General features: G+C 45.4%; 1 protein-coding gene across 2 annotated transcripts in view; it reads right to left on the reverse strand.

Moving 5' to 3' along the window:
- Positions 1–703: 703 nt before the first annotated feature.
- Positions 704–18372, reverse strand: part of CLIC5 (CLIC family member 5) — a 111960-nt gene continuing 94291 nt past the window's right edge. For both annotated transcript variants that reach the window (XM_006120668.5, XM_006120670.5), the window contains exons 5-6: positions 8521–8702; positions 704–3477 (exon numbers count right to left, since the gene is read on the reverse strand). In XM_006120668.5, the coding sequence (XP_006120730.1) occupies positions 3310–3477; positions 8521–8702 (350 nt within the window). In that variant the 3' untranslated portion in view covers positions 704–3309. The remainder of the gene's footprint in view (positions 3478–8520; positions 8703–18372) is intronic.

Here is an 18372-nt window from a genome sequence, read left to right on the forward strand (position 1 = left end):
ATTAACACATAACTACTTAAACTTCTAAATACAATGGAAGGCCACAAAAATGCCATAAGTAGAGGAGTTCTGGAGCTTTTTAAAATCTCACTGGTGATAGTAAAAATAAGCTTATCTAAATCTTCTGGGTCTAGAGGAGGGAGCTGGAAATCTTAGCAGCACAATCTTCTGTATGGATTTCCATTCCTTCTTTTTACTCACCGTATTTTGAGCCAAGAAGCACAAAGGTGTACACAAATTACAGACTTGAAAATGAGGATTTGAATTTCAAACTCATGCAAAGTTCAGGAGGGTATGGATCCAGAGTTTTGGATCAACTCTTACTGGGTTAGGTATGAAGTGCAAAATTCAGATCCGATCCAGATCCAGATTTGAATCTCCTGAAAAGTTTGACATTTAACTAATCAGAAGATTAAAAAAAAAAATCTGTGTGAAAAATGTTGATGAAAACATTTTTCCAATTTTAACCTATTTAAATTTTTCATTTTAATGTTGAAAAACCGAATCAAACTCACTAAGCATATAAAATTTAGTCTTTTAATTGCTGAAACCAAAACAAATTGTGGTTTGGGGATTTTCACACAGGAAAGCAGAAATGGGTGTATCTCCTGAACTGGTTCACCTCCCCCTGCCTCAGAACCACTGTCTGTGTAAACTTCTTAAAGGAGCCAAGTGAAATATGAATAGAACAGCAGGCTACATCCTCTTTCTACTTCTTTATTCACAGTTCACATATAACTCTGATTAGACAAAGCCTCTGATTAAAAAATAATACCTGTTCCATGATGATTGAGAAAAGTTCAGTCTTGGCCAAATGGAGTTCTGGTAGCCAAGCCATAGTGGAAAAAAAATCCAAAACAGCCATTAAACAGACACAGAAAACCATTGTTCATTACACACTAAATTTGCAGAGCCTTGGTTATAATAGTCTTACAGAATGAGTCAGCTCAACCAATATGCTAAGAAGAAAGAAAGAAAAATGAATTTAATCAATTGAAATAAATAATTAAATATCTTAATTTAAAAAAACAACAACAAATAATTCCAATCTGGTTATTTTATGAAGAAACATTTTTAATGAGCCGCATGTGAGGACTCTTCCAATCTCATTAGATTTTGCTGGCTGTTGCTAGTGCTCGCAGAGCCAGTTGATTTCTCAGCAATACTGCCGAGTGTATAATCCTTTGCTTGTTTAAATATAGCCTGTTCTGAGGGAAGACTAGGGAGTTCATGGTCTTTCTTCCAAGGTTTTGGAAAGTTCACAACAAATTGACTGCTCTGCAATACTATCACCAGCCATAAATGTTATCAGTCAAGGGACAAGATTGTGTTATCTGCTCTGCTGATGTAAATGCAGAGTAACTCCTTCAACATCAATGGGATTACTCTAGGGGTATGTCTACTCAATAGAGCTAAAGTTGAATTAAGCTACTCAACTTGAGCCACGTCAATTGCATAGCTGAAGTTGAAATAGCTTAATTTGGCTTTTGGTGCTGTCTACACAGCAGGAAGTCGAAAAAAGGCACTCTTCCTGTGACTTCCCTTACTCCTCGGGAAATGAGGGTTATAGGAGTCGGAGTAAGAAGTCCTCCAGCTTGACATTATTTCGAAATAAAGGGTTGTAGTGTAGATGCACACTATGTTATTTCGGAATAATGTTAGTTATTCCAAAATAATGCTGCTGTGTAGACATACCCTAGATCTACCATCAGTATGACTGCAGATTCTGGCCTAATAGCCTGTCTCCAGGCCATTTCTAATTGCAAACAAAGGGTTGATCCTGGGTTCCCCTATTTAAGGGTTTGCCAGCGTGGAGTCCTGTGGAGGTCACTGTATTTCCATACAGCAGCAGGAGTCTGATTAGGAGTGAAGCCCAGGAGTGATAGAGTTCAATGATTTTACCTTTTTGCCAGCAAGTGAAGCTTTAAATCTCAACATTTGACTAGACTGGGAGATTTCCTCTCCCTGGTCTATAGCTCGCTAAGTGAGCTCAAGCTTTTACGTTGCACACAAAAGAACTGTCATTCTTAATTTCTTAAAGCAGTTCACCAATCAGAAGATCAATTTGAAGCAGACCTGTGTATACAAAGTCTGCCCACAGCACAAACTAATCATGTCGGAAAACAGTTCGAATGCACCATTAGGAGGGTCATTGAAACAGAAGCAGGGAGCAAGCAGGACACAGCCACCCGGCAAGGGTTCGTGCTAGCGTACATGCCAACATTCTGGCTAGGAGTGCTTCAAGTCTCCCTTCTAGCCCATCCTCCTTAAGGCTTTCAGACCAGCCTGCTCACTAGAATGGGAGATGAACTTTGGAAGGCGACCCATTTCGAGCTCAGAAATCAAGTGGGTATTTCTGCCCCCGTCTGGGGTCACACAAGGCAACTGATTTCCACTCCTACCCCTGGCTCCCAATCTGGAAACGAGCTGGAAAGTACAGAATTAAGGTGAGTATCTAAAATGGTGCAGTTAGCGGATTCTTTCTACATAACGGGGTAATTATATGGCCCCAATCACTATAGAATCTCAGTACGTCCAACAACTGATTGAGTGGGCTTTGGGGTATCAGCACTGCTGTTCCAAGAACTTCCCAATTCATCTCTCATTGTTATTCTCTCTCTCTCTTTTCCTTTTATGATTTTGGATGAAGTGGAAATAAGCAAATCATATGCCAAGCAGCATCTGCCTGTCTGACATATTCACTGATGCTTTCCTCACTAGCGCCACATCAGTCATGAGCATTTAATAACCACCTCCAGCCCGGATAAAACAGATGCTGTTGAAGAGACCCACTAAGGAAATTTTTTCTCTTCTGGTTAAACTTTTTGCTTTCATACACACCCTGTTCCTACCTCCAGGCTCTCACCAGCAGAGATATTTTGGATAGATCACATCAGAAAAAAGGGTCCTTGAAAAGGGCCAAAGAAGAACCAGTTCAGTATATTCCTAGCCCATCTACTTGAAATTTTCAGCTAAATAGCTTGTTTTTCAAAGTTCCGGATAAAATAGGTGGCTGATATTGCAGAAAAAAGGTGAAGAGTTTCAAATACTGATGATCGTTAATAATAATACTTGATCCAGCTCATGGGTTCAGATTCCAGAGGATTGTTTAGCCTCCTTTCCCTCCCCCCACTGTTGCCTGATGTTTTCCCTAGGGAGAGGCAGATCTGGCCCTAACCAATGTATTTTAACAGCTGAAATTGTGGGGATGCCAACCAGAAACATCATGAGGAATATATCCTAAGGCAACAAGGAGAGGAGTCTGTGAACTGGGAACCCCCGGAGATACTAAGCCCTTGCGGGTGTCAGTTAAGGCTTGCTGAGCCGCTTGGCCACGTCTGCATAGGCTTGCTCAATTTCTTTGTCCGCCGCACAGGTGTTGGTGAATTCATCCCTGGCATAGGCATTCTTCAGGTATCGCCACAGCCCCGTCATCTCTGTGGGGAACTCATAGTTGTGGTATTTCTTAGCGACAATCTAGGACAAAGACAAAAAAGGAAACTTGCTTGTTTTAGGCATTTGAGCTTCATTCTTTTTGTTACACAACAGACAAGGGAGTGAAAGGGGGCAGGGTCCTATAGGAGAAGCTATCAAAGAAAGGTCAATCTTTCCTGACTGGCCATTACTATGCAAATGCACCACCTCCTCTAAGGGCTTGTCTACATAAAGGCTTGGTTTGCAGCAAGTGGGGCATAATTCTTTCCCAAACTTGCCTCCTGCATACTAAGCATCCAGGTGGCCCAGGCGGCCATGCACTCAAAATGTGTGTTGATCTTCCCCGTTTTGAAAGGGGAGTAAATTAAAGTGCACTAGGGAACTTTTAGTATTTGGCACCAGACTGCACATGGACATTCAGTGCACAGCAGGCCAGTGCGGAGGAGATTTACAGCCCAACTTGCTGTAAACTAAGTGTTCGTGCAGACAAGCAGTAAAGGAAGTGTAATACCAAGGTGTGTCAAATCCTGACTTTGGAATACCAAGCACTGTATACAAAGACTCAAACAGGCTCCACCATGGATTTCCCCCTCATTCCTGTGAACATCACCTCTCTCAGCTGTGCTCCTGGAATGGCATTATCAGGGAAGAAGCCTGGTCAGGTGACACTTTAAAAAGGTGGGTGGTTTAAAGGGCATGAATGGAGGAACACACAACAAAAAAGAAATAAACTTGTACCGCTTTGTCAAACAATCATCACCATGGAGATAACCATCGACAAACACTGGAAAGATATATTGTACACAGCAAGGAGGAGAAAGAACTATTTAGACTGGTATTGGGCACCACCTGGATACTAAGAACAAAGTATTATCTTCGGCTCATAGAACTAGGAGTGTTAGTGTGAAGAGGGAAAATACAGCTCCATACTAGGAAGTTTCCTATCTCTGAGATTTATTAGACTCAAGATCTCTGTGGAAGCCCAACCATTAATGACATCCAGGCCTTGATTCAGCAAGGTACTTAAGCACATGCCTTAACTTTTAATATGTATATAATCATTGGGTCTAATTCTTGTGCTTCAGGTTAGATACATGCTTAAGTGCCTTGCTAGACTGGGGTCTTTCATCCTGATTAGGCAATGAATTTAATCTTACACTGTATGTAACAATCCCACAGTGACAGAGTGGGCAAAAAGATTGGGAGGGCAGGATTAGCTAATTTATTGGGTCTTTCCCATCTCTAGTTTTTATGACAGTGTAAAGTTACTCATGAGCATAAAGGGAATTACATCCATATGTACCGCACAGCTCCCCTCTGTTTCCTAAAGTACTTATTAGAATTTCCATCCATCTAGATTTTTCAGGACAGGTCTGTTCTTACAAGAGATTATGGTTTATTCTTATTACCAGGATTCCTTTGGCATACTTTAAGCAAAATCCATTTCCAAGTTGCATCTATGCAACCCCGTGTGTGAACATAGGGGATGGAACCTACTCATTAGTGCAGGCGGAAATTAACAACATTTCCAGCGGAAGTGTTTACATGCCTTTTACTTGTGTCTTTAAAACAGACCGAGGACAATAGTCTGTAGCTATGCATGGCTATAAGATTTAGAATTCTACAGGAGTTGTTTGTCTGTCTTTCACTTTGCCTTAAGGAGACGGGAACTAGCAATGAGAGCTTTAAGCACTTGTGTTAAAATGTCTGGCTCTGCCTCCAGGAGAGAAGATGAGCCAAAGAAAGTGCCAAACCAGTAATACTATCACATGACCTGTGTAAGTGACTTACGCATCACATTCTGTATTCTCTTTTTATATGTGTACAGTCAGCTCACCGTGGCTTAGCTTATGTTTTGACTCATGGAGCCAAGATAGATGCATGACTTGGCTCCACTTTCTAGTTCCTGGCTTGCCAATGTCTACCAGGTACTGTTTTTTATTCTGAAGAAACATGTAATCTGATCAACTGAATAAATATAGCACTTAGGAGAGAGAATTAGGTACATCCTCTGCACTATACCAGAGACAATTCTGCTTCTGAATCACAAGCTAGCTTTCATCTTTTAACTTTACTATGCAAAATACCAGCTGCATCACACTTTGTAGGTTATACGTGGGTGGGAATGGCAGTAGAGGGTAAAAATGGAGAGTTAGGTGACCCAGGGTTCCAATCATAGGTCTGCCACTGACTCGCTGTGTGACATTGGACAAGTCACTTAAAGCTCTGTTTCTGTTTCCCCATCCATATAAAATGAGGCAAGGGACACTTAGCACACTTATGGTGCTTTATGATCTATGGAGAAAGCATTAAGAGCAGGCCCGGGGACAGAGAGGGAGGGGGACAAAGAAGGGGGAACAGTCCTGGGGCCTGGCAATTCAAAGGGACCAGGGGCTCCCAACCACTGGGCCCCAAGCTCTTTAAACCGCTGCACACTTTGTAACTCGGAGGGCTGCCTTGGAAGCCGGGGGGTACAGCGTGGTATGCTCCAGGCAGCACTGAGGGCTGGCTGCCCCAGCCCTGCCCCTTCCAGGAGTGTAGAGCTGCCCCTACTTGTCCTGGGGCTTGGCAAGTCTATCACCCCCTCCATTAAAAGTATGTCTACACTATAATTAGATACCCACTGCTGGCCCATGCTGGCTGACTCAGGCTTGCAGGGCTGTTTAGTTGTGGTGTAAACGTACAGGCTAAGCTGGATCCCAAGCTCTGTGACCCTACCAGCTCCCTGCGTTCTAGAGTGCAGGCTCCACCTCAGCCAAACAGCCCCTTAGCCTGAGCCCCACAAAGGCCAGCTGCAGCTGTTGAGTTGTAGTGCAGACATACCCGAAGTATTAAGCATTATTTTCACACGTACGCGGTGCTGCCTGATGATGGAAATACCCCCAGCAGTCTGCATAAAACAAAACTCATTTATAAAAATGATCTGGCAGGAAGAACAAATCTGGATGTCAAGGGTTGGCAGCTGTTGCGGTGGCTAGCTTTAAAGATACACTTCTGATTAAGGGACACCACAAGCTTATACAGCCCTATTTTATAAAGCCAACATGGTGGGGGGGAGGTGGCAGCTGGGAGTGCAGCATGAGGGGGATAGGGGCGCTAATAAACTAGCAGTCCAAGGAGAGGTGTGGTTTAGTTCAGAGAGCCAGGTGTGTTCCACTACCAACTCAAAGAAAGAAAAAGGAAACATAGCACCAGAGCACCACAAACACCACAGATTAAAGACACATTTGTAAATCATCCAAATTAAAAGCCAACTGGCCTGTGCAGTACAAGCTGTGAGACACACTGGTGTGTTCCCAAAAGGTCCAGGTAGCACAAGTTTCTACTCTGTCCTCCCTGCAAACCCAGACACTAGGCAAAGAAGAAAGTTGTTTCTATAGAAGCCTCAAGCCCTTCCTCTTTCCCCAGCCACTAGGTCCTTCATTCATAACCCTAGCCCTTCCCCTACTTTGTATATTCATTGCTGTGACACGCCTCACACAGAGCCAAACACCCAGTGCTTGTTGACCCAGACTAGTGAAAAATGGAGTCTCTGGCTAGCTAATGTGGCACGGGCCCTTCTTTCCATGGCCAGTGTTTGGGCCAGCAGCCTTTTCCCCTTTGCCAGAGATCAGGCTTGCAGCTAGCTGCTCAGGTAGGGAGCCCAGCTACTTCTTCTAGAACTCCCTTCCCCTGATATCACAAACACCCTAACTTCTGGTTCTTTACCTCAGTATTCCTGGATCTCTTCCCACCACTCTCTAACTGGGGAGGCTTTTAAAGGCCTCTGGCAGGTCTGAAGTAGAGTCAGCTGGCCCCAATCTGCCCAAGTCAGCTCCCTTCCAGCTGTTCCTAATTGTGCTGTGACCATCCCCCTCTAATTAGCAGGCCTTTTACCCTTCTGGGGCTGATTTTTCCTTACTCTGTAGCAGCTCTCTGGCCTGGTCACACTAGGCAAGACCATGCAATACACCAGCCTATTCTTCCCATCTCATGATGCACTGGAGATTAGTGGGGTTCCCTAATGCTCACTCTATCACCTCTCTTTAGACCTTGTTTCATTTTCTTTGCCCTTTTGGCCAAGATCTTGGAAACTTACTTGGCTACGCCTACACTGGCAGCTTCTTGAGCAAGAACTCTTTTGCAGAAAAGTTCTTGTTCAAAAACTCTTCCAAAAGAGAGTGTCTACACTGGCATGTGCCTTTGCACAAGAGATGTGCTTTTGCGCAAGAGCATCCATGCCAGTGTAGATGCTCTCTTGTGCAAGAAAGCTCTGATGGCCATTTTAACCATAGGGCTTTTTTGCGCAAGAAATTCATGTTGCCTGTCTACACTGGCCTCTTGTCCACGAACAGTTGCATAAAAGGGCTTATTCCTGAGTGGGAGCGTCAGAGTTCTGGTGCAAGAAGCCCTGATTTCATACATTAGAACGTCAGTTTACGTGCGCAAGAACACGCAGCCAGTGTAGACAGGCAGCAAGTTTTTGCGCAAGAGCGGCCACTTTTGCACAAGATCGCGCCAGTGTAGACACAGCCACTGGCTGTATCTGGACTGGCCAGTTTTTCCGGAAAATCAGCCACTTTTCTGGAAAAACTTGCCAGCTGTCTACACTGGCCGCTTGAATTTCCGCAAAAGCACTGACGATCTCATGTAAGATCGTCAGTGTTCTTGCGGAAATACTATGCTGCTCCCATTCGGGCAAAAGTCCTTTTGCGCAAAACTTTTGTGCAAAAGGGCCAGTGTAGACAGCCCAGATTTGTTTTCCGCAAAAAAGCCCCAATGGCGAAAATGGCGATTGGGGCTTTTTTGCGGAAAAGTGCGTCTAGATTGGCATGGACGCTTTTCCGCAAAAAGTGCTTTTGCGGAAAAGCGTCCGTGCCAATCTAGACGCTCTGTTCCGAATATCCTTTTAACGGAAAACTTTTCCGTTAATAGCATTTGCGGAAAATCATGCCAGTCTATACGTAGCCCCTGTGTATAGACCAGGCTCTTTCGTATAGAAAAGCAGAGACTGGCAGATAGAGCAGCTGTGACAACTCAGGTTTACTGATCTGGGCACTGTATTCTCAACCCAGAGTTGCTTGTCCATCAGATGTGGCCTTTTACCTTAACAACATGAAGTTTGGGCAGCAGGTTGCAATCCGCAAGTGTCAGCTCATCCCCATCCAGAAACTTGCGTTTAGAGACTTTCTCCTCTTCAGTGCTGTTTGCATCGATCTCTTCAGGCAGAGGCGTGTTCAGGTAGTTGTCCAGCTTCTTTAAAGCCTTGGTCAAACCTCTCTCGAGGCCTTTGTCAAGACATAAATAAACATGAAGTCAGGAAGAAAGAAAAGCTTAGAAACACTCTCAACACTGGCAGTGCCCATCCCTCTGACGCTAAGGCGAGATGCTTTGCTGTGGGCTGTTTGTGCTATAACCCCAATGGAATCTCTCTTTAAAGTAGTTGCATGAGGATTGTCCCAGGACAGAGCTACATGGGTGGATTTGATGTACAGCCCCTCTCTCCTACCAGTATAGCAACCAAAAGGGACCCTGGAAGGAGGAAAAGAGGCGTAGTTGTAATGTCCCTTCACTGCACTGATCCTAGACTACGATCTTGGTCTACTGCCATTGGATCTCCAGGCACATAGAACCACTCTAGACAATATGTGGTGAATGGCCATGTACACATAGATTGAGCAAAGCCCCTGTACCCTATCACACTGTTATTATTGAACATGCAAATAAGAGTGTGGATAAATGTGAGCTCCCCAATTATAATAGCCCTATTGTAGCTCCACAGTGTTGCAATCAATGTCAAACATGGCTCAATACTTCACGCTCATTTCTTCTTTCGTGTAAATTAATTTAAGGTGGCAGGAATGTCTCAGAAGATGCCAACCATAGTGCTACAGTGACATGTTCAATGGGATTGTGATGAAAGCCGTTTGGCCATAATTAAATGTAATGCCACCCACACACTTGTGCTGTTCAAACCCCTTCCAAACCCCAACACTTGTTTCAAACCCCTTCCAATTTCAGAATTAAAATTGGGCCGAGTTCTCCTTCTAATCAATTTCAAAGGGGTTGGAGAACTTGGGCCTTTTGCTTTAAGACTTATTAAAGGCTAAATGCCGCAGTCAGCTCTTCCACACACAACAAATTCCTGTTGACTCTAATGGGAGTTCTGCCCTCAAAATGATGACATCCTTCCATGGAGGATACACCCATAAACAGCTAGGATGGGCAGTTATGGTGTCCCTAGCCTCTGTTTGTCAGAAGCTGGGAATGAGTGACAGGGGAGGGATCACTTGATGATTCCCTGTTCCATTCACTCCCTCTGGGGCAGCTGGTATTGGCCACTGTCGGCAGACAGGGTACTGGGCTAGATGGACCTTTGATCTGACCCAGTATGGCCGTTCTTATGTTGTTATGGCACAGCATATAAACACGGTGCCAAATTTTCCTGCAAAAACATCAGCCCAGGTTCAAGATCTCTGTCTCTACACTTTGCCATTATGCGAATGAACAAATTTCTAGTATTTTATTCACCCATCAAAACCAGTGTATTTGCCCCAGGTGACGGAGCAGAATTTGCAAGTTATTATTCGGGTTGAAAGCTCTCCAGAAGAAGGAGCATCTTTTTTTTCTGGGGTTGTACAGCACCTAGCAAAATGGGGGTTCTGGTCCATCCCTAGGCACTAAGGTAATATCGGTAATTAATAATGTGTAATGTACAAAAGAACAATATGGCCCTATGGAAGAAAAGGACTGGAACCCCCACTGTGACTCTGCCCTTGAAGCATGACGCTTTTAGGCCTGATCCTGAAAAGTTTTATACCTGTGAGCCACTTTACTCCATGCTTATGTCTACAGTTGTGCTGGGAGGTCTGATTCCCATCTGCTGCAGACATACCTGCCCTAGCTCTGCTTGAGCTAGCACACTAAAAATAGCAACAGAGCCTGGGTAGTGTAACACCAACAGGTAGCCTCAAACCTGGGACCTCTGGAGCTCGGTGCATGAGCCTCTACAGCTTGAGCTAAAAGTCAGCTAGCGCTCAGCTGAGGCTGTAGAGCAAACTCATTTTCTCTCACTGTAAGTGGTCTAAGTACCACCTCATGGGACAGTGAATCACACCCAGGTATGTGAATTACAGGAGCATAGGGGAGCAGCTACACTCCAGCTACACTGCTATTCTTAGCTAGTGGGTCATTCTATGCAAGCTGGGAATCACCCCTCCCAACTCAAATGTAGACATAGCCTAGGAGTGAAGTTATGAATGTGCATAAGTCTTTGCAGGACTGGGCCTTTAAACTCATCTTGTGTTTCAAGATCATGGGTGGGAGGGGAAAGAGAGCATCACTATGCACGATCCTCCACTGGCTTACCATCCTTTATGGCCCTTATGCCAGGGGTGGAAATTAAAGTAGGCTGCCTGTTGCTCTCACTTCCACTGAGGTCGGCAGGCCATGGATCAAGGAACCACATCATTTCTCTGTTCTTGCCACACTCTGACATAGTGGAGAGTCATCATGGCCTTATTGTTCAAACTGAGAAATGACTAGAATCCCATCTGAACCCTTCCATCCCCAGCAAACATGGTAGGAAGGGTTAGAATTTCATGTCTGAAAGCAAAGACTCTAAAATGACTGAAGTACTGCCATCTATAAAACAAAAGTGTTGCCATCCCTTATTTAATCAGCTCCCAAATTTAATTTTGACACTGACATTCTACTGTCAGACTCTGGCATGATTATCTGTAATCGCCTGCAGCTGTGTTCTGCTACACAGCTCGTATCGAAAGGTAATAAGTACATGCCGTTTAATATACCCTCATGCAGCAACAAAGGAAATATTTAGCAATCTCTTTTAGTTTTGACCCATTACACCTGCTGAACAGAACATTTTCTTTCTCCTGGTCAGCACCAGAAAATGTTCTTTTGTAGCGAACTCATTTGGAGACAATGGAATTGAATTACTCTGATTTAACTCAATTTAGTTCACTTGGATCTTTAAAAATTGGCTCAACAATGAGCATTTTCCCGTATCCCCTGACAACCCAATAAAATCTTTGGTTTTGCTAGATCATCTGTTTTATATTTCCAATATGAGAAGAAGGTATTGCGCAACACTGGGAAAATGCATTAAGTGCTTTGTGAGCTAGACTAGAGAGTCAGATAGGTGTGTTTCTAAAGACAGGGCAGAGGTAAGGTGTTTTTAATGGAGCTCTTTTCTGGAACTCATTCATTTCTCTTGCTGCTATCACTACATCAATGTGTCTTAAGGCTCTCTCAGAAACAATGGCTGGAGTGATGCCTGTTGTTGAGAGTGGGAAAATAACATGTATGTAAATTCTCCGGAGCTCTTTAACTTCTTCATACTTAGAAGCCATTTTCCCAGTAGAATAACCACAGGAATGGGCACAACTCAATCTGCGCTCTGTAGTTGGGCCCTGCAGGGTCTCAGGATTTCCCACTGAAATCCATGGAGGAGCAATACATATCCTGAGGCACGAGAATTGTGACCGTGAGGTGTTGTGTAAATTGTGGCAACTGATGGGTGGACTATCAAGGCAGATCTGTTATTCCAATAGGAAAGAACTGCCCCCACCCCAAACTGATTAAGAGAATGGACAGTCCATCATAAAGACCTAGGTTAACATTTTCAAAAGCTCCTCAGGGACTTCGGATCCAAATTCACTTAATTACATTTGGAAAGGTTACTCCTGACCACCAGGTCTGAGAACTCCAATTCAAATCCAGAAACCAGTTCCCGGGTGCTGATACCTTTGTGAATGGAATCCATTCCCATGGTGAACAGGGCAAGTAAGGAAACCTGGGTCAACCAAGATAAATTATCTCCAGGGCAGCAAAGGGGGCAATTGCTCAAAGGCCCAAGCAATTTAAAACGGCCTGGGGCACAAGGACATCCTTAGTATTTAATGTTCGGAGCCCTATGCAGTACAGGTTGGACCTCCCCAAACCGGAACTCCTTCATCCAGCAACATCCATGGTCTGGAAGGACCACAGGTGTTCCTGGACCAGCCAGTCCTGGCTGGGAGCCCCAGTGGCAAGAGAGCTGGCAGCTCGTAGCCTGGCGGGGCTGAGACCGGCACTAGAGCCCCAATACCACAGCAAGGGCCACGGCAGCGCCAGTAGCAGGGCCAGGTTCGTGGCAGTCGTGGCAGCCACAGTAGTGGGGCCAGGGCTAGGGATGCAGCACCCCTGACAGTGGGGCTAGGGCTGGAGCAGGGACAGTCCAGGCTGCCAGGGCCACAGCAGCCTGGCATGGGGGCCAGCTGGGGTCAACAGCGGGGAGGTCTGGGGATCCGGTAGCGGGGGACCTCCTCTGGTGCAGTAAATTTCCTCCTACGGGACTGCTCAGGTCCCGAGGGGGCTGGACCGAAGAGGTCCAACCTATACTATTAAAATGGTGCCACTATGCCCCGACAGCCAGGGTGAGGGGAGGCGGTGACTGATATTTAGAGATGTGATTTAATAATCTTCAGCATCACGCTAATGAAATAGTTTTAAAGCCAATTTTAAAGTAAGGCCCAGTTGACTAACACACTAATTAAGGAACCGATGGTATCTATCTGGGGTTGGCAAATGCCTGTTAAATGGCTTCACTGCCACTTGAATGGCTTTCACAGGTTCGGGGTCTGCTAACAGGCCTGGCAGGCTTTTCCACTTTTAAGCTAACTATACCCTCTTTAGAGAAAGCAGAGCCGGAGAACAGGGATAGGAAGAGGTGGGTGAACATTAAGACCCAGTGGTGCCCCAAATTTTCAGATGCTCCACACATGAGCATGTTCTGCATATGAGTCAGGATGGCCCTGCCAGGGCAGCAGGACTAACACAGATTTGTCAACCCGCTCTCATTCTGCGCTCTTCCTGGAAGTGGCTGGCATGCCTCAAGGGGGCATGTCCCCATGCACTGACCCTACCTGGCGCACCGACTCCACAGGTTCCCTTGTCTGGAAACTGCACCAAAGAGAGCTGTGGGGGCAGTACCTGTGGGCAGTGACATACAGAGTCCCCGGGCCACCTGTCTAGGAGCCATTGCCAGAGAGATGTCGATCACTTTTGGGAACTACCTATGGTGAGGGACAACTTCCTGTCCCCTCCTACCACTTAGCCCCTTGTCCCTGACTAGAGCCTGCACCCCACACCCAAACTCCCTCCCAGAGTGCACATCCTGCACTCCCTTCCTGTACCTAATCCCCTGCCCCAGTGTACAGCCTGCACTTTAAACGCAAACTCTCTCTCAGAGCCTGTGCCCCACCTGTCCTCCTGTACCCAGATTTACTCTCACACCACACAACTCTTCCTGAACCCCAACACTCTGCCCCAGCCCAGAGCCCACATCCCACACCCAAACTCCCTCCCAAAGCCCATACCCTGCACCTTCTCCTACACCCAAACTCCCACCCAGAACCCCCACCTTGCACCCTCTCCTACACCCAAACTCCCACCCAGAACCCCCACCTTGCACCCTCTTTTACACCCAAACTCCCACCCAAAACCCCCACCTTGCATCCTCTCCTACACCCAAACTCCCCCCCAGAGCCCATACCCTGCACCCTCTCCTACACCCAAACTCCCTCCCAAAACCCATACCCTGCACCCTCTTCTACACCCAAACTCCCCCCAGAGCCCATACCCTGCACCCTCTCCTACACCCAAACTCCCTCCCAAAACCCATACCCTGCACCCTCTTCTACACCCAAACTCCCCCCAGAGCCCATACCCTGCACCCTCTCCTACACCCAAACTCCCCCCAGAGCCCATACCCTGCACCCTCTCCTACACCCAAACTCCCTCCCAAAACCCATACCCTGCACCCTCTTCTACACCCAAACTCCCACCCAGAACCCCCACTTTGCACCCTCTCCTATACCCAAACTCCCCCCGAGAGCCTCTGCCCCCTCTTGCACCCAACCCCCCTGTGCCAGCCTGGTGAAAGTGAATGAAGGTGGGTGAGAGTGAGTAATGGAGAGAGGGAGGCTGGAATGAGCCTGGATGGGACCTTGGAGGTGGGTAGAACAGGGGTGTCACCGCAGGGAAGAGGCAGAGCAGGGGCGGGGCAAAGCTCTTAGGGTTTGCGCAAGTAGACAGTTGGCAATCCTAGCCGGTGAGCATGTGGAAGCCCTGGCCCTGCTGGCAGAGCTCGCCCGGCAGCACAGCTGGCAGCTCTCTGGGCACTTGCCAGTGCAAAAGCAGAAACACCCCTCCCCTCCCGCAAATGTCAGAAGGTCAGCATCTAGGTAGGCCCAGCTTCTGAGTGCACAGAGGCCCACTGATTATTCTGCCCTAGGACCTGGAATTGCAGTTGGCAGGCCTGATCGTTTGGATGGACAATGCTGCACTGGGGATCACAGAGCCTACCCCAAGACTGACCTATTTAAGCTTCTAAATTCTAGGATTCAGTTTCTAAATTCTCCTGATCAGAGGTCAGGTATAAAATACATGGTGATACTACCTCCTTCGTTTCCCAGGGTCTTCTGCTCAGCCAAGAACATTTTACTCCACTTGTGCTCCTGCAGTGTCATATATGCAGCGGCGCGCAACCCGTGGGTTGAAACCCCTTTGGCTGTCTTCCGGGATGGTCACCGCACCAGGCTGGCCACCAGTGGGGGGAGGGAGCGGCAGGTGAACGGAGCAACATTTAAAGGGGCCACACTTTTTTTTTTCCTCAATCAAAATTTTCCCGGGGGTCACACCGGAAAAAAGGTTGTGCACCACTGATCTATGGTACTAGCGTCTATAACTTTAAGAGCTGAGCTCCCCAGATGGAGTGTCTGGGTGGGGCACTCTTGTTATGCACAGCCAGTTGGAACCAGAATGCCAGATGCAGAAAAAAGCAGAGCTTTTGCTAGCATGTTAAAAAGACTGAGTTATCACTGAATGGTACCTCATCCAGCCAATCACACACAAAGAGATCAGCAAAAATTTCACACCCTCTTTTGAAATTTTCCCGTCCCACCCCCTCATAGTTTTGCCCAACTTTGTCTAACAGCCCATGCAAGCCAGAGAAATAACACTTTATGACCTTAGAGGAACCACAGAACATTTAATTACTATCTGCCAAATCCACAGGGCGAGGTTCAGTTTAGCTGATGATACCAAACTTACAATGATATCCTGTTTGCAGGATAAAATTACTCGCTATTGAATGAGATTAACAAATCTTGACATGCACAGAATTATAAAGATTGTAACAAAAGTTAACTGTAGTTGGCAAAGTTCTGCTATCAGATACTGTGGCATCAATCAAGAGTAACTCCACAATATCAACAAATTTACTCCATAGTTTCACTATTTTAACGGAAAAAAGAATGTGGCTCATTTATTCAAGTTTCCAAGGAAAAAAATTCTTTAAAATTCTTCAAAGGTATATGGAGGAATTCTGATGTGTTGAAACACAAGACTGGACACAACACCGGAGAATATAATGCAAGAAGAAAATCTGCAGGGAAATGATTACACAACAAAGATGCACAGATGGATTCTGAGAGTGAAATCCCAGCCACACTGAAGTGAATGTGAGTTTTGCCATTGACTTCAATGAGGCAGGAAAAGAGGGGATTTTATCCATGGATTTTCAAGCCAGAAGGGTTCATTATAACCAGCTAGTCTGATCTCCTGACAGGCCATAAAAATGCAAACATTCTAGATCTTTTCCATATCTTTTTATTATTTAAATCAGGGTGGAGGAAAGTGGAAATTAACTAGAGATAGGACAAACGTTCGGAAAAAATGAGAATTGGTTCAAACTGACCAAATCCAAAACTTGATAAGGGTCAGCCAAGTAGTCGATTCCCTCCTCATGAAGCCCCAGATGCCTCTTTCCACCATTTGTTCACACAAAACTGAGTACGCACTCTTTGCAGTCTTAGCATTAAGTCTTGACTGGTTGGTGTATCCATACTTGTGCATCCTGGCATCAGAAGCCTGCAGCGTAATCTGGGTCATGCCTACGCTGAGGAAGCTGCAATGCATTCGAATGACTCATAGGACTCTAGGAGCACAAGGGTGATCAACAGGAAGGAAGGAAGGAGGGAGTTGGTGACAGACGGGGAATGATTGGGGGGGGGGGTCCAACCTGGAAGTTCAGTCAAATAGTTGATTCATCTGGGAGAGGAAAAAGAGCAAGGCAGTAGATCATGTAGTTGGAAGGAAGGAAGGAGATAACTGGGGGGTCTAGGCGCTAATCTAGCACTTGGGCTGATCTGAATTCAAGTCTCAGCTTTCCCCCAAGCTTCTTGTGTGACCTTGGGCAAATCGAGTAGTCTCTGTTCCCCATCATTTCTTATGTGTAAATGATAGCACTCCCATGCCTCTCAGGGATTCTATGAGGATAAACACAGTAGAGTTTGTGAGGGGCTCTCACATGGCCAGTAGGAAGGCAGGTAAATATCTAGTCTAGAAGGACAGCACAAAAGGGAGTGGGAAAGGAGTAAAAAGCCCCCAAAAGGTGCATTAAGTTCAGAACATCATCTGATTCTGGGAATTTTATCTGAACAAAAGCACTGGCTCCCTAATTATTAGAAAGCAAAAGGGCTACAGAAATCTCTTAGGGTAGGTCTACACAGCAGGGCAAAAGTCGAATTAAGCTACGCAAACTTGAACTATGTCAACTGCGTAGCTTAAGTCGAAATAGCTTAATCGGCTGTTGGCACTGTCTCCACAGCAGGAAGTCAAAGGAAGAGCACTCTTTCTTCGACTTCCCTTATTCCTTGTAAAATGAGTCACAGTAAGAAGTCCTCCAGCTCGACATTATTGTGAAATAATGGCTTGTGATGTAGACACGTTTTTTATTATTTCAGAATAACATCAGTTATTCCGTAATACTGCTGCTGTAGCCTTGGTAGACTGTTTATTGCATACGTACCATTCTGAAGATTAATAGAAAACAGAGATTCTGCACCCTTCGCACCTCCAACTCATGGGGCCCTTCTTCGGAAAGGCTACGGTGAGCCTGCTCAGCTTCTATCCTTCAATCTAAATTTGAGGTTTTCCTGTTTTTTTAACTGAACTGCTGAAATTCAGTTTTCATGCTATTTTGTTCATTACCATCTCTAGTCTCCGTTACACTCATATAAATCCACAGCAGTTCCACTGATTTGCTTCAGCTATGCACAGGAAAAAGCCAGAGGAAAATCTGGATCTTTTGTATACTTGATAACAGAGATTTCACAAATGAATAGATAAATAATTTTGCATTATTGTGAGGGTGTTTCATAACACTGATAAGAGGGCTCTTGAGGCTGGGACAAGCAGGCAAAGAGTTTAAGTACCGATCTACACTGGTTCTGAGATGAGTTGGTATGGATCTGACTAATTAGTATTTATTACAATGTAAGGTATCAAGACCTAAAGGGTACAATGAATGGGGTTCTTTCTATGAGGAAGAGCCACTGAAACTAGAGTGACAACAGAGCTTCTAACTTGTCAAAACAAAACAACATGAATTCCTTTGCATTGGTCATGTGAATCCACCCCAGAATGACCCCTGCAGAACTGCAGGTTCCTTAATTGTCAAGCCCAAGTGAGTTTAACAAACTGTGATCTGTGTACGGAATGAATTTTGCTTGCTGCAGCTACCCTGACTCGCTGACTGATACTTTTTCTTTTTACTGCTTTTTTCGATCCCCCCCACCCATTAAGATTTATCCCATAACACACGCAAATGAACTTGATGAAATATGCAATGAGGGAAGAAGGGGAACAGCACATAAATATTCGCAGTCTCATACAAACAACCTGAGATTTATTTTTCCTTTAAGAAAATAAACCACCTTCCTTGATCACTTCCAGATTCATGGCGTTTGATATTAGAAGAGACCCAATACTGTTTTCTGGTAGGAGAGGAAAAACAACTTAGAACCAGCAATTTAATGCAAGAAAATAATATAATTCTACTAATCAAACAGTCTAATTAAAGACCAGGGATCCATATCACCTACTCCTCTTCTA

Source organism: Pelodiscus sinensis, chromosome 3, assembly GCF_052426305.1.
Source record: "Pelodiscus sinensis isolate ZL-2025 chromosome 3, ASM5242630v1, whole genome shotgun sequence".
Lineage (NCBI taxonomy): Eukaryota > Metazoa > Chordata > Testudines > Trionychidae > Pelodiscus > Pelodiscus sinensis.